Here is a 25,432-nt window from a genome sequence, read left to right as displayed (position 1 = left end):
CCAGATCACAGAGCCCTGTAAGCTGTGATCAGGAGTTTTGTTGTGACATGTTTCAGTCACCTAGGTGGTATTTTATAGATGTCACAATATTAAAGGATTGGAAAGGATTGTCAAAGGTCATCTTGTCCATTCTCTTCCCTCCAGACAGAAATTTCTTGGTGTGCAGTGCTTAAACTCCAAGGAGATTCTGTCAGATACTACATATCAAGGTTAAGGTTTTTCAAGCAGCTGTCGGGATGTTTCTGTTCTCTCTTTTAAATGGATCTTTTTTAATGCCTGTTACAAGCCCTGTTTCTGGGATGCTCTATTTCTGTCAAAGCTTCATCGTGTTCCCTGCTGACAATATGGCATCAGCCCCCTTCTCTCCCATTCCTGTGTCCCAGGAACGACTGAGTTCTGTCCATCAGCCTTTGATATCCCCCTACCCACACTGGTCACTGTGCCCCTGAGATCACAGATATGAAGGGAATGGGAACTAGTATGGACTGCTGTCCTCCTACTATGTGCCAGGCCTTGGACATCCCCGAACTTGATTTAAGCCTCTTCACTGGCAGTGACCATTTAGTGACAGACACCTATTATAATGTCAATTCATCAAGTGATCTTACTTGGGGTATGAGGAAACTGGGTCACAGAGTGGCCAGTGAGCTGCCCAAGGGCTCATAAGCATAGATGTCGGAGCTAGACGTGAAATCTGGGGACTTTCTGGCTCCACAGCTCGTGCTGCTCACCATGTCCCAAGAGGCTTGGTTATTACAGTAGCCAGTCATGTCCTAATGAGTCTGCTGGCCTCCACCTACCCTCTCCAACAAAGTCAATGAGTAGACACAGTTCTAGGCACATGGAAGCCCTCGATGATGGATAACATGATTTTCCAGAAGCAGCAGCAGGACAGTGGGCTCTGGCCAAATCCTATTTCTTCCCCTTTCTTGCTAAGTGATCCTAGGCAAGAAACTTCACCTCTCTCAGCCTTCACTTCCTTGTATATAAAATGGGGCTAAAAATAGGAGCTACCTCATAGAAGTGTCAAGAGATTTAAATGAGGCGATATATGTAAAGTGCTTAGCACCATGCGTGGTATACTGTAAGTGCTCCAAAAATGGGAACTGTTGTTAACACAGCCTCCAGAAGAGGCTTCCTGAACCTGCTTTGTCTGTGTCTACCCTCTGCACCCAAACCCTCAATGGCTGCCCAGTGCCCACAGAATACATCCTAAATTCCTCCCTCTGGTGTAAGGGCCCCCCAAGCTTGCCGCTGCCCATATTTTCACCCTAATTCCCACTGCTTCCCCAGCAAGCCTCTACGCAAAGCAACTTTATTAACAGCTTTTCCCCAAATTCTGTCTGACTCTGCCTGTATGTGTGTGACATCTCTCCCTGTCATGGAAGGCTTTGTGTAACACCCATCCAACAAATACACTGCATACACAGTCTACTGTATGCCAGGCCTTGGATGGAGCCTGGAGATACAGTGGTAAACAAAACATGCAAAGCACCTTGTTTTGTCAGAGCACCTACAGGGGAGCTGAGAGATGGACACAAAAGAAATAAACGTGCAATTACAAATAGTGGCTATCTCTATGACGGGAGAGTTCACGGTGTGATAAAGAAGACTACAGGAAGCACCTACTTGAAGCCAGGGAAGCACTCTCTCGGGATAGAGCATTTCAGCTGAGACCTCAAGTATGAAAAGGGGTGGCCTAGAAGAGTGCTAGGTAGAATCTTTCAGAGAAAAGGGGCAGCATGTGCAAAGACCGTGTGGCTGGAGGGAATGTGGCCCATTCGGTAAAGAACTGAAAGGCCATGGGTTGCAACATAGCTTGTAGACAGAAGTTGGGGTGGGGAGGAGTGAGAAACACAGATTGAAGCAGAGGAGGCAGGCAAGAACTAGATCAGGCAGAGCCTAAATGCATGGAATGGGGGCCCAGCTCCTCCTTGAAATCTCCCCAGTTGATTTTGGTCCTTGATTTCCTTCTCTAGACTCTTCCAGGCCTTGCTTTCTCCATCACTTAGCCAGGACCAGACACTACGTATTTAAATCTCCAGAGAGTCATGAATGTAGAGGGAAGTGCCTCCTTCACTGGGAAACTGCACCGGGCCACTCAGGTCCCAGCTCTCCACTTCCCGGGCTCATACTGCCCCGACTCCAACCCCCCAAGAGAACGCCCAGCATGAGCACTGGGCCACCCGCACTTATTTTGGTTTCTTGGGAGACTTTTTGAATAGGGCCCTTATCAGGGTGGGGATCTCTGGTTTCAAAAATTGATCTGCCCCTTCTAACAGGATGTCAGGTCTCTCACGCCATTGGGCAGTGCTGAACTCTGGAGCACCCGGGGGCATGTGAGCGGGGACAGGGAGCCTGTGAGAGACTGGTGCAGGCCTCGCCATCCCCAGGGGAACTAAATAAAGCTATTGTTGGGAAGGGAAGAGAGAAAATAGCCGACAAGATGTTTTTTGTTCTCCGTGACCTGTCTGTGTTCGGGGAGGGGCTGGCATGTTGCAGATGAGTGGAAATGAGAGTGGCCTTTGAAACCCATTTGAACAGCTTGGGGAAGGAAAGGGGAAAAGTGGGGAGAAGACCTGGGTGGCAGTGGAGAAGTTCTACCATTTCTTAACTGCCTGACCTTGACAGATGTCTTGCCTCTGATTCCTTATCTATCACATGGGGAAAGGGAAGAATGCTCACATATGTAAAGTGCCTAAAACCATCCCTGGCCCTTATGAGACACTCAATAAGTGTAGTTGTCATTAGCCTGGGAGAGCATGTGGTGGGTAGACTCACCCAGTGTGCAGTACTATGGACATTTCTTGAGCTCTAACAAATGACTTTAGAGACCTATCAGAATGTCTCCAAATTCTGCTGATTCTACCCTTGAAAAGCTTTTGGCCTGGCCACTAGATATTAAGATGTTAGTTTACAAGCTCATGTGTACAAAATATTTAGTGGTCTTCCTTGTAGTAGCAGAGAGAGAGAAAGAAAATGACACAAATGTCCATTATAGGAAAATGGCCAAAGAATTGCAGCCCACGTACCCTGCGGAATATTGTGAAGTTATTAAAACTATTGGGTCAGGAGGAGTGTAGCTACTGACATGGGGAAGGGGGTGCACATGGTGTGATGTGAAGTGAAAAGAGCCATTTCTAAAAAAACCTCAACCTCAACCGTATATGTGCGTACACGTTTGCAAAGATGGAGCATAACGAGTGTTGGGCAGAGATCACCAAGAAGGTGAGATCAGTTACCTGGCTGGGGAGTGGGGGAGGGATAGAAGAAAAAAAAAACAAAAAAGATTGTGGCAAAATAGGAGAAAACTTATGGTGTAATGTTAAGTGAATAAACTTCAAATTCTATCTCTAATATTATCGCAGAATATCCCTTTTTTTTTTTTTTAATATTTCAGCTTACTTTTTTTTTTTTTTTAAACTTTGGGTTTATTTATTTTATTTATTTATTTACTTATGGCTGTGTTGGGTCTTCGTTTCTGTGTGAGGGCTTTCTCTAGTTGTGGCAAGTGGGGGCCACTCTTCATCGCGGTGCGCGGGCCTCTCATTATCGCGGCCTCTCTTGTTGCGGAGCACAGGCTCCAGACGCGCAGGCTCAGTAATTGTGGCTCACGGGCCTAGTTGCTCCGCGGCATGTGGGATCTTCCCCGACCAGGGCTCAAACCCGTGTCCCCTGCATTGGAAGACAGATTCTCAACCACTGCGCCACCAGGGAAGCCCAAAATATCCCTTTTTTTAATTGGACATTTAAATGAGGATTATAAAGTAAAGTGGGCCAAAGCAAACACTGATTTGACTAGATGATGAAGTCGTAGACAAAACTAGTCTTGAATTTCTAAGGTCATTTGAAGAAAATATTTCTATTTTTCAAAAGTGTCACTCGAGAAAAAGAAAAACTCTTGGGAGTGCCCCCACTCTCTCCACCATCCCCACCCCAGTCCAAGCCCAACCAGTGGCACTTTGTGTTGGTTGTAATCAATTCCAAATTGGTCTCTGGCCCTTCAGCCTCTCCTGATGCAATTTAACCTGCCCTCAGCTTACAGGTCACGCTCGTGTCCCAGAACTGAGCTATTTCCCCAGCCCATTCAAGCAACCTAAATTCTTCCCTTCAGCTTTGAAGGCCCCCAGAAATCTGGCCTCACATTGCCTCTACCTCAACCCAACACCAGCCCAGAGCCTTGCCAGTTGGTTCTAAAAACAGTGCTCTTCTCAACCCAAGCAAACCATGGCAAAGGAAACTCTCCCCTGGTATCAGGAAAGTTCATTGCCTTAAACGTATTCTCAAAATGCTTTCTTTGAAATATCTTACTGTAAATTCTCAGATTTTTCTAGATTGACTTTCTGTGTCCTGTAAATCCAGAAGCAATTTCTACTCCCACTATTTTTGACAATTAATATGTTCCTCCAATTTCATTTAAGAGTGTTGGAGAAGGGCACTCAGTTCAAATATATCATTCCACTTAGCAATTGTGTCCAAAATAACTTTATTGATGATAAACTCATATTAAGTATCATAAAATAAATCCTCCCTTCCTATGAGTCTGTGTTCATTAGAGCTCATGAAGAATCTATACACCTTTCATGAGAAGACCACAAGACTCTACACGATTCAGCCCTTGAGGAATGCTGAGCCTTCCCTCCACCCAGCCACAAACTACTCATCCTTCAGAATCCTTCACTGAGTCTTCCTTTCCTATGGAGACTAGCTCATGACTCCACCTACCCAGACTTACCCACCATGCTGCTTGTTCTGCTCTTTCATTGCATAGCTCATCTCTCTAAGATAGGAAATCTTGTCTCAGTCTTCTGTGTGTCCTGCACAGCATGAAATACAGAGCCAGCCACAGAGTTCTCATTCAGTTAGTGCCCACTGAATTGGTTAGATTTAATATTATTTTATTGATTCTTATGATTAGGGAGAAACATTTATTGTATCCCAGAGATGCATATCCCTAGGGAAGTGTGCCTGGGTAGAGAGAGGGCTTGATTAAGAGTCAAAACACATGAGCTTGACCGGTTCTCCAGTTGTGTGGCATGAAAACAATCACTTCACTCTTTGGGCTTCAGCATCTAAGAGGACTCATGTATTAGTTTCCTATTGCTGCTCTAACAAATTTAGCAGCTTAAAAGAACACCTCTTTATTATCTCACAGTTATGTATATCAGACATCTGGGATGGCATGACAAGGTTCTCTGCTTAGGGCCTCAGCCAGCTGAAATCAAGGTGCTGGCATGCTGTATTTTCCTCAGGAGCTCAAGGTTCTCTCTCAAGTTCATTCTTGGTATTGGCATAATTCAGTTCTTTGCAGCTGTAGGTCTGAGGCCCCCAGTTCCTTGCTGGCTATCAGCCAGGGGCTGCCTTCAGCTCCTGGAGCAGGAATGGTATGTTGAGTCTTTCTCATGCTTTGAATCTCTCTGCCTTCCTCTTCCGCTGCCAGCCTGAGAAAGTTCTCTGCTTTTAAGGGCTCATTGTAATTTGATTAAGATAATCTCCCTATTTTAAGGTCACCTGTGCATATATAATAGAACAATCGTTTTATGACAATCTCATCATATTCACAGGCTCCAGAGATTAGGGTAGGACATCTTGAGGAGCATTCCTAGAAATTCTACCTGCCGCATCATGGTAACATGGGGGATAGGCAAGTAGATTACTAAGGTTCTTACAGATTAAAATTGCCAAGCTTTAATCACCTCTGATGACTCGCTCTGGTGTAGCTCCCTGATTTTCCCTCGTTGGACCTCATTTCACTCCCTCCCGGGCTATTAATGAAATACTGCCAAGCTAGAGCCTCTGCTCTCCTTCCTCCATCATCCAGCCTTCCTTTATCTCTCTCCTTGCCCCACAAAGCCAGAATCATCTCCTTCCTCCTCTCAATTCTACTTCACACTTTGATTTTGAACCTCCACTTGGTGCTAAGCAGCTTTACTTTCTTTATGTCTTTTCTTCTTCCCCCAGTTATCCTGTGAGTTGGTCATTATTGTCCCCATTTTGCAGATTAGAGCACTAAGGTTCAGAGAGGTTAAATATCTAGTCCGAGGTCAAACAGAGAGTAAGTTTAACTCCAACATTCAATTCTTTCCAGTACCTGTCAGCGTGTGGCGAAATGATCAGGCTGGGAGGGATGGAGAGGAAGAGAGAGCACAACGTTTCCCCTCACCTCAGGCTTCACCTTAAAATGCGATGGAGATGAAGCCCCAGTAGTGACCTGGGCAGTTCTTGGACTGCTGGGGGCGGGGGGCGTCGATATCTAGGGTCTGTGGGTGAATGGCTGGGTGTGACGATGCTGCCAGGGAACAACAGCCACTTGGCGAAAATGCGCCCATTCATTCCACTTCATATCCCTTGGGTTGGTAAAATTTTAAGTCTTTCAACCTCAAGTGTTGGGATCTCTTTTCCTGTCCGTGAGAGCGTAAGTGGGTACAACCACTTAGGAGAGCAATTTGGCAATATCTAACAAAGCTGAGACGAGCATTGCCCAACCCCAGCAATTCTGCTCCGGTGCGTGTGCCCTGGAGAAATTCCCCTACTAGTATTGTTTATAATCGGAAAAAACAGAAATCACCTAAATGTTCATCAGCAGGAAATGAACAAATGGCAAAGTGTTCATAAAGTGGAATACTTTGCAGTAGTTAAACATGAATCTGAGCTATATACATCAACTTACATGAGCCTCACAAACATAATGTACCCCAAAGATGTAAAAGAATAGATTCTTTTGGCGGGGGGGGCTGGGGGGGTTCCCTGGTGGCGCAGTGGTTAAGAATCCGCCTGCCAATGCAGGGGACACAGGTTCGATCCCTGGTCCGGGAAGATCCCACATGCCGAGGAGCAACTAAGCCTGTGTGCCACAACTACTGAGCCTGCACTCTAGAGCCCGCGAGCCACAACTGCTGAAGCCCGCGTGCCTAGAGCCCGTGCTCCACAACAAGAGAAGCCACCGCAATGATAAGCCCGCGCACCACAACAAAGAGTAGCCCCCGCTTGCCGCAACTAGAGAAAGCCCACACGCAGCAACAAAGACCCAACGCAGCCAAAAATAAATAAATAAAATACATTTTTTAAAAAGCTTATGTATTTAGATTTTTTAAAAAGTAGAGGGTCAAATTTAAATTATTTAAAAAAAGAATAAGATTTTTTTTTTAATTTTTAGGGGAGTATAGTTGCTTTACAATGTTGTGTTAGTTTCTACTGTACAGCAAAGTAAATCAGCTATATGTATACATATATCCCCTCTTTTTTAGATTTCCTTCCCATTTAGGTCACCAGAGTACTGAGTAGAGTTCCCTGTGCTATATAGTAGGTTCTCATTAGTTATCTATTTTATACATGGTATCAATAGCGTATATATGTCAATCCCAATCTCCCGATAAGAATAGGTTCTTTTGATGCCACTTACATAAAGTTTAAAACATGTGTAATGTATATTGACTGGGAATCATATGTAATAGTTAAAATATGAATAAATACAAGGAAATTTGGTAAGAAAGAAGTACATCAGGGGCTTCAGCTGTTTGGACAATGGCTTATTTCTTAAGCTAGATAATGTCCACAATATTGCTCTTTAAGTCTCCTTTCATGTGTGGAATATTCCATAATAACTCTTAAACTGCCAAGTAATTACTGCCAGGAATTGCTTACCACTTATAACATTAAGTGGAAAGAGCAACAAGCAAAATTGGGTATGCACTATACTCCCAATTTTGTGAGAACAGAACAAATCAAAAGAAAAAATTTAGATTAAAAAAAAAAAAAAAACAAAGACCATCAGATAATACACCAAAACTGCTCAAATTTTGAGGGTGATTTTTATTGTCTTCTTTGTACATAACAACATAGAACTTTATTATATTTTACAAACTTTTTATAATGAGTACATATTGCTTTTGGAATCAAAAATAAATACTGCCTTTTTTTTAAAAGATGCATTTGTTAACTCGAGACACCAGGATATGATAAATTTTAGCCTGAAATCAGGGAGGAAATTTTTTATTCGGCATCTACTGCAGGAAGCCCTTGTACTAGATCTTAGAGGAAACCATTCACATCAGGCTTGAAGTCTGACAGACCTAAGTTCAAGAGCCAGCTCCACCCCTTCCCAGCAGCTTCCTTGAGTCTCGATTTTCTGCCTGTGAAATGGTAACAAGAATACCTTCCCTGCTCGCCTCATAGGACCATTGTGGCGGTAGAATGAGATGAGGTCCATCCAATGGGATTGTGACCCACAGCAGACCCTTCTGCCGCAGCCACAGCCACCCCTAAGTGTCAGACTAGGTGCTGGGCACCAGGAGGGAAGAGCTGGGTTCCTCCTCTCAAAGCGTCCAGAGTGTCGGGGGGCAATCCAGGACAGAGCGACAGGCACCAGAAGAGACAACTGCACAGCACAGAGAGTGGGACGTGATTACCTCTGGCTAGGGCTGACTCAAGTCAGAGGAGTGGTATTATTACTAAATAGTGAGAAGGGATAACCCTTGCCCTCAAGCAACTCCAAATATACTTCTAGACACCAAGCAAACCCATCTCAAACAACATATGAACAGAATAAGGAGGAAATGCATAGCCTAGGTTCAAACCTGGTCCCCTCACTTACCAGCTGAGTAAGCGTGGGCATGGGGGAGCACCTAACCATTTGAGCCCCTCTCCTCCTCTGTATCACAGGGAGAGGCGTGCATGCCTCGTAGGTCTTGCTCAGAGGACTGATTAAGGCACAGATTCCGTATCGAGCACCTTCCCTGGGTCAGGCAGTGTTCTAATTGCTGGGGATGCAGCAGGGAACCAACCAGGACAGGCAGGCTGCTGCCCTGTTGCTCTCTGAAGGAGATGATCCGGGGCAGTTGCTCAGCACAGCACCCACACAGCACAGCCCATAAATGCTTGTGCTGTAGCATGACCACTATCATTAAGAAAACTCACAGTGTGGCCTGGAGAGAGCTTGGGGGAGGGAATGAGAGTTTCCAGATACATGAAGGTTGTTGTCGGGAATCACGCAAGGCAGAGCCAAGACAGGAATATTTAAGCCGCCATTCACTGAGTGTTTACAGTGTGAAGCCTTCACATGTAATAACTCATTTAGTCCTCATAGCAACCCTGTGGGATGGGTACTCATCATCCCCATTTTACAGATGAGGACCCTGACGCACAGATCCATGTGGTAGCTTATCTGAGGTTGCACAAGTGGTAAAGCCAGGATTTGAAGCCAGTCAGTTTGCTCTGCTCTACTTTCTCCCCAGGTTGGTGGATGCCCCGGGCAGGCTGGTTTTAGGAGCTCGGGGTTTCCTTTGGAAGCTGAAAGCAATGGCATTTAGGGTGTTTAAGCCACAGAGGGATGACCAGCTGTCCAAGCATTCTTTTGGGGATTGCTGGTGATATCAGATGACCATATCTTTGTACAGGACAGGCAGTGAGCAATGTCTTGGTGGTGGTGCTCTGGGATGCTAATGAGTAATTTCTTCTTGTCTCTTTCAGCTCACAGCCCCACACTTCCCTGTGGTGGTCAAGCTGGGACACGCCCACGCCGGAATGGGAAAGGTATGAGAAGCAGCTCTTCCGCTTATGTTAATACTCACACGGCTTCCCCAGACTACCTGTTCTCCTCTCCCTGAATCCCCCATCACCCCCACCTGAGCCCAGCCACCCAGATCAGAGTGTTAGAGGAGACCAAAATTCACTCCCTGTCCTCCCCAACCCACCTTTCTCTGAGCTCCCACAGAGCATCTCTCCAGCTCAGGCCATACTAGCCAAACCCTACCTGGCTAATTGTTTCCTGTCATTGTGAATTCAGAGAAATAGATGTAAAGCATTTTGCAGATGGTGATTCTTCTGTTCCTGTCATCATCTCCACAGCTACTTGTAAGCTCATGTCTTACTCATCTCTTTATCACCTGCAACGTTAGCACCCAGAAGGTAGCAAATGCATATGGCTCCCAGGAGGAAGCCCCTGGAGTCAGTTTCTACAAAAGTAAATAACATACTTTACATAGTCACAGTTGACGCTGTTACCAAACCAAACTTGGGTCCGCTCACCCGCGTGCAGTAAAGCCAAGCTACTGACACTGGGTTGTGGTGAAGGAAAATGCAGATTTTATTGTAAAGGTGCCAATACAAGGAGGACGGGTGGCTCCTGCTCTAAAACCCCGAACTCCCCCTGAAGGGCTTCAGCAGAGCATTTTTAAAGGCCAGGTGAGGGCGGGGGTCGCAGGGAATGTGATCGGCTCATGCACAATTCTCTGATTGGTTGATGGTGAGGTAACAGAGTGGTTAACATGATCAATCCTTAGGCACCAGTAGGTCTGGGGACTCCTGATCATCAAATAGTTCATTTCTTCCATTTGGTGGTGGTTTTAGCATCTGTAAAACAACTCAAGAAGTGTGCCTCAGATACTATCATCTAGGTCCTTCAGAGAGGAGCTACAGCAGAAGATATGGGGGAGGGGTCTGTCCTGGGAAAACCTTATAGGGTCCTGCTCGGTTACAACATATTATGACAAATTATACTGGTCAGATTTTTACAGTTGCAAGTGTAGAAATGCAAATCAAATTAGGGGGCAAAAGATAATTCATTGGTTCAAGGATCAGGAAGTCTGGGATAGTTCTTGATAGATTCAGGCAGAGCTGGATCCAGTAGCTCAAATGATATCAGAGCTCTTGGCTCTGTTTATCTCTACTTGATGTTTCTTCAGATAGTCGAGATAGATGGCTGTGGGTGGCCCATTCTGGTCCCTAAGCTCACCGTCCCAGAGGAAGAAAGACCCTGTCTCTTTCCAGCATCTCTGAAAAATCTCATGGAGGGATACTGATCAGTGCTTGGGCTTCTGGAGATTTACTCCTAAATAAGGGGAGTGGGGATGGGGAAGTGTCGGGGGCTACCGCAGGCCACCTCTCAAGCTCCTGGCTCAGACAGAACCGTGTGAGAACATGTGGTCCTCAATGACCCTCTGCTGCTAATTCAGCTGTCACTCTTCTGTCCATAGCTGAATTTACCTTTCTATACCATTTAAACCTGCTGGCCGTCCTTTCTGCCCTGAAACTCATGCCCCTCTCCTGTCTCTCTGCTCTCTCTCTGACCCCTCCGTCACAGTCTCCTTCAAGCGCTCTCCTTCCTGCTCCATCTTTAGCCGCATCTGTTCCATCAGCACACGCTGTCTGAGCTCTCGTCTGCTCTTTCAGCTTCAGCTCCCATCTACACACCAGCAGCCCCTCAGTCACATTTCCTGTGCAGAGCATCAGGCTCTTATACCCAGTTACCTCCTGTACACCTCCACTGCGTGCCCCGTGGAAACCTCAGACGCTAAACTTCCCAGACCATGCCCATTTTGTTTTCAGACAGCCCGCTCTCCTTCCGCATCTTTATCCTCCTCCTCTTCCTGGGACCACCTCTACAACAGGAACCACCAGTCCCTCCATTGTCTTGAAACAGAAATCTGGGAGTCATCTCCCCTCCCCTGTGTGCAGATGGTCATCAAGTCCTGTCACTTGCCCTTTTGTTAATGTTTCTCAAACCTGTCCCTTTCTTTCCGCCTACTGTCACCATCTTGGACAGCTTTGGTAAAGTTAGAGGGTTCCCAAGAATTAAATTCCGTTTCTAAAGCTTAAAGTAATCCCAGACAGGAAATAAAAAGAAGGAAATACTTAAAGAGACTGACGCAATGTCGGGGGAGGGGATGCCTCTGAGAAACTCAAGCCCCAAAGGAACTCCCCGAACGTGGAAAGGAGGCCACATCTCCGAGGACAAGAAGTGTCACTGCTGGAATAAACTGAGGTTTGCAAAAATGCTGAGATCAAGGGGAAAGGACTTTTCTCCTTCTGTCTGGAATGAGAAAAGTATCAGGAACGGCCTGGACATGCCGACTGAGCAAATGATGTCATATTCATGGCTGAGGGGGAGAAAAACAGAACGGTATCTTCTACAGTACTTCCACCTTCTCTCCAGAAGGAAGATTGTCTGCCTGGAGAGAAGCAAGGAGAACATTTCTAGGAGGAAACTGGTGAAGAGGCTGTCAATTAACTCAGTCTTACTGGAAATCCACCCAGGCTCCCATGATTGAAATTCCTGACCCTCCTCAATTATATTTTGCTTCTCTGTTCACACATATTAATTCGTACCTACTCTGTGCTAAGAATCGGAGGATGAATAGGACCCAGTCCTTGCTCTCAAGAAACTGAGGAGACAACCACATAAGTAAATAAGTATAAGATGTGCTGAGGATCTGATAGAAGGCTGTGCAGGGAGGGTGGAGATTGAAGGATGGAGCTTAATTCCACCTAAGGGATGGAAAGAAGTTCCCTGTCAGGGTAACTACGTGGTTTGGTGTGCCTGGAGATTTAAGGAATTCTAACAAACAAGAAAGACTCGAAGACAAGAGATGGACCAATACCCTCTTTATTAAAACAAAGAATAGTGGATGTCACAAGGCACAGAAATCAAAATATAGTGAAACGCTGTGCAGTTTGGGGAGCACTTAGATAGTTAGGAGGTAATCATGGGGCACACCAGGAGTTCTAAGAAACCAGTAAGGCTAGACCAATTTAAGAGGGTGGTGTTCTTCCCCCCAGGGGCATTTGGTCATGTCTGGAGGCAGTTTTGGTTGTCACAACTGGGGGTGAGGGAAGTGCTAGGGACATCTGGCGTCTACCCGGTGGGAGCCAAGGATGCTGCTGAACACCCTAAAATGCCCCCTACAACAAAGAATTATCCAGCCCAAAATGTGAAGAGCGTCAAGGTTAAGAAACCCTGGACAAAACTAATTTCATTTCCTTTGTTGAAAGTTTTACCAGATTAGAAACCAGAGGAAGCAGTGGTTATTATGGAGTTCAACATGTTTCAAAGTCTGTTCCAAAGGACTATGCTAAAGACTATTTTAGTCAAATACGAAAATTCCATGTTAGAGTAGGTTTTTAGTGCAGAACTTCTCAGAGTCGTAAGTTTGCTCATATACCTCCTAGGGGTACAAGAACATAAAAACTTGTGCAGAATTTTCCAGATTTACCTGACTCAAGAAACTTTTCACCATTTTTTAATTGAGATGCATGTCCTTTCCTTAATTTGTAAAAACTCTTCGCACATTAAGAACATTCATCCTTTGTCATACTTTGCAATGATTTTTCTCCATTTGACAGTCACATGTCCATTTTATTATTCAGTATTTAACCATTTTTAAAGGTTGTTTATCAATTGTAGTCACATGTTTCCATCTTTGGGAGGCAGTTTGTCATAGTGGCTAAGGGTGTTGATTTGAATCTACTTGTTAGTTGTGAGACCTTAGGTTAAGTTACTTACCCTGCCCCACCCTAGTTTCATCTTATGTAAAAGGAGGGTATTAATAGTATCAACCTAATATGCTGGTTGTGAAGATTAAGAGACATTATTCATGTCAAACACATAGTTCAGTGCCTGGAACACAATAGGCACTCAATAAATATTAGCTGTCATTATTATTAAGAATGTTTGGACCTGCCCTGGGAACCCAAAATCCAATTGAAGTCAACAGGGGAGATGTGACCAAACAGCATCTTCTGTCAGAGACTTTATTTCATTTGGCTGCAAGTTCAATGTGAATCAGATGAGTAAGGAGTTGCCAAAAGCTCTAATCCATAAACACCTAATAAATAGGTGAAAATGGGCTCAACCTCATTCATCACTAGGGAAATGCAAATGAAAACCATGATGAGATGCCACTATATAACCACTAGACTAGCTCAAACTAAAAAGATTAATAATACTAAGTGTTGGCAAGGACATGGAACATTTGGAACACAAACACAGAGCTAGTGAAAGTGTCAATTGATACAACTGCTTTGGAATACAGATTGTTATCATCTACTAAGCTGAAGTTACACAGAAGTTCTTTTTATAGGTATACCCAACCTAAATGCATGCGTGTGTGCTCCAGTGTTTATAGCAGCTTGTTCATAGTTGCCGAAATCTGGACACAGTCCATGTGTCCATTAGAAATAGAATAGGTAAATAAATCGCAGTATATTCAGACAAATGGGAAATTTCCAGCAGTGAAAATGAATGAACTAAAACTATATACAACAACGTGCATGAATTTCACAAATACACCATTGAATGAAATAAGTCAGCTACAAAAGGATGCCTATTTATATGATTTCATTTATATAAAATTCAAAACCAGCGAAACTAAACTATAGTGTTAAGTGGAATACATATTAAGGTGATAAAACTTTTAAGAAAAGCAAGAAAATTACTGCCATAAAAAAATAGAAGTTACCTTTGTGGAGCAGGGAGGTGTGGTCATTGGGATGCAGCAGGAGTGGTCCAAGTTCTAGTTCTTGACTTGGGTAGTAGTTATGTGGATGTTTACTTTGTGATTGACAGTTCATTGAACTGTCATTTTTATACTGGGCAGTTCTCCATGTGTGTTATATTTCAAAATAAAATAAGTTTTTTTAAACCTCGTTTAGGACATATTAATGGAGATACGATTTCCAAAATAAAGTGAGAGTCCTGCACTGCACTGATTCCTCCATGGCTAGAACATTGTTTTAGGTTCTGGGCTGTAAACCAGTTCTGGATGTTTGAAAGAGCCATTGACACATGAGTATGTCCAGGGGAAAATGAACTGAGCAATGGAGGGCAGAGGCATCCAGGCTAGGAGGGCTAGAGACAGTGTAGCCACTGTCCCCAGAAACTTGGAGAATTGTCCTGGGAAGGTAAGCTGGGCTGCTTCTATATAACATGTAGCAGGCAAAAATGGGACCAAGGTCAGGGGGAAATGCATGAGAGTTGTATTGAAAGAGCAACTTTCTAACAATCAGAGGTGAATATTAATGGAATGAAGAGCCCCTTTGGGTAGGAAGTTCTCATCAATGCAGAATTGGAGCAAAGATGAATACTTACTGGAGAGTTTCAAGGGAATTTAAGCATTACGTGAGATTCTTAGCCTGAGATGTTTGAACCCCGTAAAACTGAGACGCATCTGCGTATGTTTATGTGTGGATGGGATATGAATGTTTTGGGGGGGGGAAAGAGTCCATAGCTTCTTTCACCTTTTCACAGGGGCCCATGACCCTCCCAAAGTTTAACATACCCTGAAGGTGACTGCTACAGTATCTTCCAATGAAAAGAATCTGTGGTTTTGATCAATACTATGAGCTGTCTATTGAAAGGAGTGGCATATCTGTTATTATCATAGAAGTCAAGTTCAGGGCCAACTGCCAGTATAGTGTGGAGGTAGCGTTTGTAGAATCTGAAAGCGTGTTTCTGGTTTGAATCTGGATTAACCATTTACTAGTTGTGTGTCCTTGGGCAAGTTGCCTAACCTCTCCGTGCCTCAATTTCTTCATCTCTAATATGGGGACAATAATCTCCCTCCTGGAGTTGTAATGATGATAGAATCAATCAGCCCAGGCTTAGGAAGGTGCCTGGTCAACACTCAGTGAATGAGAGCTTTAAAAACTCACTACAAACATAAACTATTACTCTGATTACTTAACTGCTTATCTCAACTAAGATGAGATAAGCGGTGGCTCATAATAGACAAAAAGGGGAGGAGAATTAAATTCTGGGTAAATTCTTAAAGTAAGGAAAACGGGATTCCAGCATTCCCAGGAGAGGCCAAGATAACACGCAAACCCCACCCTGGGAGTCACCTTATCCTTGTTTCATAAATTCACAGACTTTCAGGACTTAAGTCCCAGCACCCCACTTAAAAGATAAGAACCTGAGGCCCCAGAGAGGAGAAGGGTCTTGCCCAAAGCCGCATAGTGAGGAAGCATCCGCAGTAACAGAACAGGAAGGGAAAGAAAATCCTTTGAGATTATTCAACCCCATTGCATACTTTACAGATAAGAACAGTAGTAGTTAATAATAGCCAGAATAAAAATAAAAGATTATGCTCTATGGAGTTTACTCTGTGCAGGCACTGTTCTAAGTGCTTTATAAATTACTCATTGACTACTATCCTCATAACCACCCTATGAGGAAGATACTGTGGGTATCCCCACTTTTCAGATGAGGAAACTGAGGCACAGGGAGTAAGGGGTGGAATGGGGTTCAACCCTGGGCAGTCTGGCTCTGGCTCCTAAGTTCAGTGAGAGGTAAAGGGCACTGCCATGGTCACAGGTTAATAAGCCCAGATGCGGGCTTGGCCAGGGTTTGTTGTTCTACTAAGAGGAGCCTGGAGTGATGAGGGACAGGGATGAGGCGCCCTAGCAGACAGCCTGTCTGTTCTGGGGGGACGAGGTGGCAGCTCCTAAATGCACTGTTTTCCAGCCGCCCCGGCGTCTTGCACACCCCTGCTTGGCCAGGGCCGCTGCTGTCATCAGCTCCCAGCGACCTGGACTCTGCTGTCTTCCCCTGGGCTGACTCACTTAACAAGGCTTCCCAGCACTGGCCACTTTTTAAAGGGGGAGTAGGTGGCCAGATAACACCGTAATGGAGAGAAAGGGCTAGAAAATGAGCAAATGGGGGAATGGAACCCAGGGGAACAGTTAAGAAATCAAGTGCTCCCCAGCACCTGGGAGATCACCAGGGAGGAAAGTCACTCTGTGTTTCATGCTCAGCAGAAGCTGAGTCAAGTGAGAGCAGGGGAGAGGCTCCAGCCTGCAAGGCGTGCCGGGGAAGCAGTGTTCACGGACCGCTGCCAAGTTGTGCAGGAGGAGAGGAGAGAGGGACACACACTCCCTCCAGCAGCCTCCCTCTCAACTCCACCACCCACCAAGTCCCCCCGCAGATGACCACTGCCTCCTTTACTCTCTGCTTCTCTTGAACAAAATGGGCCCTTAAGGGGCATCCATCTGTCCTTTACACCTTAGTGAAAATTGTAAACACTGTGTCCTGCTTCTCAGAGCCTCTGGCATGAGTTGCCCTCTCTGTAAGCACAATAAATACTCTCGATCCTCATTATTCATGGATTCTGTATTTCTGAATTCACCTACTCACTAGGAATATATTCGTCACCCCAGAATCAATTCTCGTAGGTTTTCGTGGTCATTCACAGACGTGTGCAGGGCGGTGAATAATTTGCGTGTTCCTTCCCAACTGATGTCGACCAGGAAACACTCTTCTTGTTTCAGCTTGTAAACAAGTGTCCTCTTCTTGGTGTATTTAGTGCCACAGTTTTGCATTTTTGTCCCTTGTGTTGGTGATTTCATTGTTTAAAATGACTCCCAAGCGTAGGGCTGAAGCGCTGTCTGATGTTGCTAACCCCAAGCAGGCTGTGATGTTTCTTATGATAAAAAATGTATGTGTTAGATAAGCTTCATTCAGGTATGAGTTATGGTGTTGTGCTATGAGTGCTATGCTATGAGTTCAATGTTAATGAATCAACCATATATATTAAATAAGTTGTCTTTAAAAGGAAGCACACATAACAAGATTATATATTGATGAGTTGATGAAAATGTGACCATAGGCTTGCAGGAAATGAACCCTAGGAGCAGTGGTTCACGATTCGCTAATTCAGTGTTTGCTGCAAAGTTACAGAACATAACTACTGTGAATAATGAGAATGGACTCTGTGTGTGTGTGTACATATGTGTATATATCACACACACAAACACACATATTCTGTGAAGAGTCCTAAGGGCCTCTTTCTTCCTTTGGATGCCAAAATGCCACAGTTCTAAGCACAAACAGAAGCAAACTAAAACAGTTATTTCATGACTCTGTCCAGCCTGACATCTGTCATGTTGAAGATGACATCACCTGGATCATCAACTCGTTTTCCTTACGAGGGTTTAAGGCCGAGATCTCTACTGGTGACGCTTACTCTGCCAATCCCCGCATATTTGCACCATCCTTGGTTGGCCTGGGTTCAGGAAATCTGGGTCCTCCCGCCAGCCTTGCGCTCCCTGGGGCCCACGGTATCCACCTGGGCAAGTCATTTAAACACATAAGTGCAGGGTGCCAAATATGTCAAATATACACGATTTTCCTCACCAATCACTTGGAAGAGCTAGTGAGTAGAAGTGCATTAAAAAGTATGAAGCGCCACGTGAATGTGAGGTGGAGAGGTAAACGAAGAAGAGTGTGGGCTTTGGACTTAGACCTCACTGGGTTCTGATCTGGGCTCTGCCATCGGCTAGCATTGTGACCTGGTGCAAATTCCTTGCCTTCTCTGGGATAACTCAAAGCAGATCAGATGGGATGAACAAAGGTACACCAGCTGGTGCAACAGGATAAGTGCCTTCAACATCTCCTCTAACCCTCAGAGGTGCCCTGAGAGCTATTTCTGATCCCAGCTTTCCAGAGGTTCCAAGAGTTGTTTTGCTTAAAGTCACAGGTAAATGACGGAAGCGGGATTCGAACTGAGGTTGTCAGGTCCTTCAGCTCTTTTCTTCCTGCTGCCTGGGACCCTCAGGAACACCCTGGTGGAATCATCTCTTCCCATCATAAGGCGACCAGCCAACTTAATTGGAGAGTTGATTTATAAAGAATTTCACAGGGTTCCACCCAAGAAACATGTCCGTACCTTGGAGACGAGCACTGACCTTTGCGTATGAACTGCTCTTGTTGTCTGCTGGACTTTTCTCACCCCAGGCCTGAAGCCAAGAATAAGAACCCTTGTGCAAGAGAATGGGAAGAAGACAAGGAAGAATATCACCCCCTGGCACTATGTCTTAAAAACAGCGTACCCCCCAATCCCTTACAGGCCCCGTTTTGTCAAGAGGGACAGAGATGCAGGAAGAGACTCACCTGGAAAGAATAAATTATCTGCCCTTGTGTGCACTGACCACACCACTCCTCCATGGAAAACAGAATACTTTTGAGCTGACAAACATTGAAAAACAGTAGGACTTCCTTCTTCTTTTCTCTCTTTTCCTGGCAACGTCTGTTGACCCATCCTGGCATAGTATGCAAGAAAGGCCAGAGAAGTCATTCCCTAGGAGTCTCTCCAAAAGAGGAGGGGGCACACATCGCCTGTCGGAGGCGGGGTACTCTGTATAAGTTCCCACAACTTGATGACCAGCTCCATACTTTTCCCCCAACATTCAACAGTCACGTGCAATTTACAAAATTCATCCACACTGGGAGCCTGCTCAGGTTCCAGCAGTCTTTTGATGAGGGTATGGTTATCATGATACCCATTTAACAGATGAGACCAGCAGAGATCGAGGAGGCGAAATGATTTGGCACAAGGTTGCACATTGTGTGCTGGGAAGGCTGCACATTCTTTCCCCTGGTCCTGGCACCCATGCCAAGGAAGGAAGCCTCCAGAGAGTTCTGCCAGCCCACCTGGAACACAGCCTGTGTGTCCACTGAGGTCTTCCTCAGCCAAAATGTGCAGGCGCAGCCCATTGTTACTATCAGCAGGCAGTAGAAGTGATGTCCTGAAACAAGCAGGTGCCACCTGTTCCCTGCAGCCGCGGCCCAGGCCAGCCTCCCACCCTGCTTCCTGCAGATGAGACCAGCCACACCTCTGGCTTCTTGGAAATAAATCCACTTGGAGGCAGCTGGCATTGATGCCAACAGGTGGCAGCAGCAGGGTTGTTTGTGGGAGGAAGCCAGAGAAGGATGTAAACAGTGGGCTTACTGCGTTTTGGAGAGAGAAGAGAGTGTGTGTGTTCGCGGGCAGGGTGAGCAGACGTCTTACACACAGTTGCCAGCATCCTCTACTTAGCCTCCAGACAGATGAAAACTATTGACAGAACCTGTCCTCTCACCTTGACTACTGGCCCCCAGCCCCAAGAAACCTTCACACCAACACTCCATCCTCCAGTAGTGAGGCCATAAGATGCAAGGGAGGCCACGTGGGACAGTGAATGCTGTTCAGGCTTTCCCATGTCATGACGCCCGTGGAAAATGGTTGTATTGAGGATTGAGTGGGTCAATGGAGGGGGCTACCAGCAGCTGAAGAGAAGAGCCTGGGACTTCCAGCCACTCTGAGGGATAAGGGAGCAGCCGCAAGAGCACCTGTTGGGATGCGTTGGGTGATGAACCGAGTTGAGTGTAGCCCCTGAGTCAGACAGGCCTGAGCTCCTTGACAACCTTCTCTTCAAAGTGGGGACTTTGTAGAAGGACCAGCAGTCTCAGCGTCACCTGGGAGCCCCTTAAAAATGCAGAGCACAGACATATCCTCCGACCTGCTGAACCAGGTGCTGCATTTTAACAAGATGCCCAGTGACCCGCATGCTGCTCTACACGCCCAGAGGACGTGAACTCAGATGCTCACCGGGTCAGGATAGTTACCCTAATGAGTCAAGAGTCCAGGTGTGGGGACTGTGATGACCCAGAGAGCCCAGGCCAGCCTGCATGGGCAGCCACACACAACGCAGTCCCAGCCGGACAGAGCCCTGAGAGACTGTGCGGACCTGATCATCTGAGGCTTTCATAAGCCAATTCTCTGGGTCTCTGATATGAATTCTCCTGATTTTAACATATTGAAAACTAATTTTAAAATCTTTTGAAATGCTATACAGGCCAAGTAAAACACATCTGTAGTCCACTGAACGCCCTGGGGCACCAGTTGGGTGCCTCCAACTTTAGACTCAGTGTGGTCTTACCCTCTCTTTACAGGGAGCCATGCAGCCTAATGGTTAATGCCACAGACTCTGCAACAGCCCCAGGAGTTCAAATCCCAGCTCGGCCACTTCCCAGGTCTATTCTGTAGCCTTGGGTGAGCACTTGACTTGGAGTCTTTGTTTTCTCATCTGTAAAGTGGCCCTAATAAGTCTCCCTAATGGGTGAAGAGTTGCCCTGCAGCCTGACTGAGATAAAGCACTTTAAAAATCTGTGGATACTTAAAGAGATGTTGATTCACTTCCTCTAGGGCCTAAATGCTCCCTCTACTTTCCAGTGCTTACAGATCACTGGAGACCTCGTTAAAATGCAGATTCTGATTCACTAGGCCTGGGTGGGGCCTGCCTGAAAGTCTCCATTTCTCACAAGCTCCCAGGCAGTGTCAGTGATGCTAGCTCCAGTCAGGTAGTCATGCCAGTCAGGGGTCAGCAGACTTTCTCAGTACAGGGCCAGATGGTAAACATCTTAACCTCTCTGGCCAAATGGTCTGTTGCAACTGCTGGACTCCACCATTGTGGTATAAAAACATCCCTAGACAAGAGGTAAATGAATGCATGTGGCCATGTTCCACTATAACTTTATGGACACTGAAATTTGAGTTTCATATAATTTTCACGTGTCATGGGATTATCGTTCTTCTTTCAGTTTTTTTCCCCCAGCCATTTAAAAACTATTCTTAACCCATGGACCTCACAAAAACCTACAGTCAGCCTCCCCCGCTGGATTATAAATTCGCTGGGTGCACAAGCTGCACCCACTAAGCCCACCTTTCCTCCTGACCCGGCCAGTGCCCTGGACAGCGGGAAGCCCCCTCCTTCACCCTGCACAGTGTACAGGGCCCTGGGAAGCTGAGGTGTTGCCTTTCAGAGCTGACACTTGTCAGGTGCCTCCCTTCCCTTCCATTCAATCTCACGGTCACACTTTAACTCTATAAACACATGGGCAAAAGAATCAGTGACCCAGAGCTCAGTAACAACAGAAGGAGTTTTGATTTATTAAGGGGAAGAGCAAAGGAAAGGAACCAGCAAACTGATAAGCAGGATAATTAGGCAGTTCCCTAAACAGTCCATCAAACCCTCCGTTGTTCCCATCACTTCCCACCACCCCTTCCGACCCCTGGCAGCACGTGACCCAGGCAGCCAGGGCGAGGACATCCGTTGGACTCTGGGTCTCAGCCTTTGGAAGGATTGGGGGAGGGGCAAAGGCTTTTGAGAATTTGAGACCAGGGCTCTTGTGTTCATTCAACCAACATTAATGGATTTGGTGCCCAGCTGTTCTGAGTTAGGGATTCAGTAAATGTTTATTGAATATCTTGGCAAATGTTTATGAACATTTGTTATGTGCAAGGAATGGGCTAGACCCTGGGATGGAGGACTCTTGGTTAAGATCCAGACATGAAAAAGGCATGGCTCCTGAATGCAGGAAATTTACCCACAAAAGACACAGGCTCACACTAGACCACAGTCTAGGGCAGTGCTTGCCAGACTACCTCCCACAGGCCAAACCCAGTCCCGGACCTGGTTTTGTTAATAAAGTTTTATTGTAACACAGCCCTGCCCATTTGTGTACATATTGTCTATGGCTGCTTCCACACTGTAGCATCAGAGTTGAATCATTTTCATGACCTGCAAAGCCTAAAATATTTACCACTGTATTCTTCACAGAAAAAGTTCACCAATCCATGGTCTAGTGCCATGCTTTTCCAAATATTTGTATAGCAAACCCCAGTAAGTAATACATCCTGCAGGAGGAGGCAGACGATAAAATAAACAAATTAAACTGCAATATGTCAGGTGACGAGAAGGGCTCTGAAGGCAGAAACAGGATAAGAGGGAGAGAGCATGATGGGGGCAGGGGCGTGGGGCGGTTATCAGGGAAGCCTTCCTGTGAAGTGGCATGTGAAGGAAGGAGAGAGTGAGCCACGTGGACACGTAGAGGAAGAGCATGACAGCAAAGGGGAGAGCATGCACAAAAGCCCTGGGGCAGGAGTGAGTGCTTGAGGTGAAAAGTGATGGAAGTAAGGCTGGTGGTAGAAGGTCATGTAGACAACTGACTACAGTCAGAGCAGAATGAATAAACCCTATAGCAGAGATACAAGCCAAGCGCTGAGAAGGAGGTCCAGATAAAACTAAACCATGATGGAGGGGGAACCTCCACTGATTTATTAATTTGTCCAAAAATCACGTCTTGTAAGTGTGTGTAGGGACTGTGCTGAGGCAACAAATAAGCTCCTTCAAGGAGCTCCCTTTCTCATAGTGACAGAGGCCATGCAAGCAAATACATCATGACGGAGGGAAATGCCATGGGGAGCAGGAGCACCTCTGGGGGGACCAGGGAAGACTTCCACACGATGGGAAACCTCAGCTGCATCTCAAAGGATGAGGAGATATAATGCAGGTTGATAAAGCCGAGAAAAGCATTCCAAGCAATGAGACCTGCACACACGAAGGCATAAAGGCCCAAGAGAGCATCGCAAGCTGTTGGTACAGTGGGAACAGTGACTCTCAAGCCTGGCAGGGTGTTAGAAGCACCCAGGAAGCTTTGAAATTATACTTCTACCCGGGGCCCACCCCCAGACTTTGCAGTGATTGGCTGGAGGAGGACCCAGGCACTGGGATTTTTTTTATCTCCAGGAGATGCTAATGTGACACCAGTAGTTCAGAGCTCTGGGCTGGAGGGAGACATGGAAGAGTAGGTGAGACTGGCCAGATCATAGATGCATTTTATGCTGTCCTCTACAATGTGGACTTTATCTTCTAGGTAAGGGAGAGACCCACTGGTGGGGTTTAAGCAAAGAATGGGCATGGTTGGATTTATAAGGTAGAAAAAGCACTCTGGCAGCAGTGTGAGAGGAGAGGAGAGGAGTGGGGGCCAGGAGGGGAAGATTAGAAACCCTGGGAGTTATTAGGGAGACACTGCATCAGTTCAGAGAAGAAATAAGGGTTTGCACCCAGGCAGGACCAAGGCAGTGAGGAATGAGATAAGGATGCAGTCAAGAGATATGGGGAAAGCAGAATTGAAAGAACTTAGGGACTGCCCGGATTCAGGGCAGGAGAAGAAAACTGAGAATATAATGATTCCATTCACTGAAATATGAGATCAAGAAGGCTAGGCTTGAGGGGGAAGATAATGAGTTCAGTTTTTAACATTTTGAGTTGGAGGTACCAGTGGAAAATAACAACAATAATAATAATCACAAGCCACTTATTGAGCACTTACTAGGTGCTGGGCCCTGTACTCCATGCTTTATATTCATTGTATAACTTAATTGTCACAACAGCTCTATGAGGTAGATAATCTGACTGTCCCCATTTTACAGAGGGGAAAACTGAAGCTCGGAGAAGCTCGGTAAGTGAGAAGAGTGATACTTATTGTATGCACATGCCACTTTGCAGAGCTGGGCACATGGTGAGGGCTCAGAAAATGGCAGTAATATTAATTATTACTATCTTCTCTCCACCGTGGGAAGGAAACACAGGCCAAGTCTGCAGGGAAGGGAACCAATCATATTTAGAAGCCCTGTTTCTATATAGATGTATATATACTTAGTATATATGTATGTATATAGTATATAGAGATGTATATTTAAATGCCTTAGTGTGTGTATATGTCGCTAGACTCATACTCCATCTGTTGCTGCTTTTTCTTTTTGGCTTTTTAATTAGACATCTCAAATGCCTCTTGATCTTACCCATTCTCCAGTCCTACCCCATGCCCACCCCGTAATTATCTTATTTCTTTAATTTTTCTCCCAAAGTTAATCTCAGTCTACTCACATTTGTTCTGTTCTATGAGGGAAATTGTGTTGCTGGCCATGCAGCCAGAGTAGGTTTTTTTTCTTGTGGAGAGAAGGGAAACTTTATTTATTTTTTTAAAATATGACTCCTCTCGACTGTTCCAATGCCAAGTAAACAAAGCTGCTATTCATTTCGGCATCTCCCCATCTCTATCGTGCCCAGAGTCATTTTATCAGCAGAGCCTCTTGGGCTGTCTCTCCAAGAGCTTGGAACAGCAAATAGGAATGTTCTAAAAGTGAGTGCTATGAAAATAGAATCCCATTTAATGAGGCCACCGAGAGCAAGGCTGTGGCTCACTTGGTGAGTGCAGAAGCAAACATTATGTTTAAAGTCTTGGTCAGAAAATGCCAGCTTCTCACACGTGGCCTCAGCAAAAAGCATCAGCGAGCCCATCACTAGTTAGTGACTCAGGGGCAAAGAGCTGAGGCAGCTGGAAGGAAGACTTAGAATCAGGTCACCACCCCCAAAGACCCTCTCCTCACACCTGGAGAACACCCCCCCCACCCCGCCCCCACGATACGTCTGCCATGGCCCTGCTCTTCTTGCTACCACCCTTCAGTATCAATGTTTACTCCACCTGTGTCCCATTCATGGACTCCTAGGTATCCACAACACTTCCTCAGCAATGACCTGGCATTGCTCTTTGGTCTCTGAGCCCTCTGCCCAATGAACAATAAAAACACTCAATGTATATAACCAGATCTGTGTGGAGCAGCTCCAGATGAAGGGAGGAGATCTAGAGTTCCACTCAACTGGTCTCCTTGCATGGGTCCATGCCCACAAAGAAGGAACCCCCAAGCTTCTCTAAGGTACCTCAAGATTCCATGGAGTCCAGGTCGAAAACCACTCCGTTAGGTCAAAAGAGTGCCCAGAGGTCATGGTCAGCAGTTGTTGTTCATTTATTCATTCAAAAAAATAGATCCCAAACACCTACTAGGTACAAGGAGCAAAGGATATAGTAGTGAATCTAACAGACAAGTCCCTACTCTCACGGAGCTTATATCCTTGTGGGGGGTATGGACAAGTATAAGATAACATGAGACCACGATAAGTGCAAGAAAGAACACGAGACTGGGTGATGTCATAGAATGCCATAGGGGAGTGAAAGAGCTGCTTTAGATTACATCAGGAGAGGCCTCTCTGAGGAGGA

At 45.7% G+C, this 25,432-nt stretch overlaps 1 protein-coding gene across 1 annotated transcript in view; it reads left to right on the top strand.

Annotated features, from left to right (window-relative positions):
- The window catches only part of SYN3 (synapsin III), a 445,749-nt gene that overhangs the window by 366,458 nt on the left and 53,859 nt on the right, over positions 1-25,432 (top strand). Inside the window, exon 7 of the mRNA XM_068560009.1 lies at positions 9,469-9,531. Within this exon, the coding sequence (XP_068416110.1) occupies positions 9,469-9,531 (63 nt within the window). The remainder of the gene's footprint in view (positions 1-9,468; positions 9,532-25,432) is intronic.

This window comes from Eschrichtius robustus, chromosome 13 (genome assembly GCF_028021215.1).
Source record: "Eschrichtius robustus isolate mEscRob2 chromosome 13, mEscRob2.pri, whole genome shotgun sequence".
NCBI classification, from domain to species: domain Eukaryota; kingdom Metazoa; phylum Chordata; class Mammalia; order Artiodactyla; family Eschrichtiidae; genus Eschrichtius; species Eschrichtius robustus.
The sequence above is the reverse complement of the archived record's forward strand: the minus strand, read 5'-3'. Positions and strand labels throughout refer to the sequence as shown.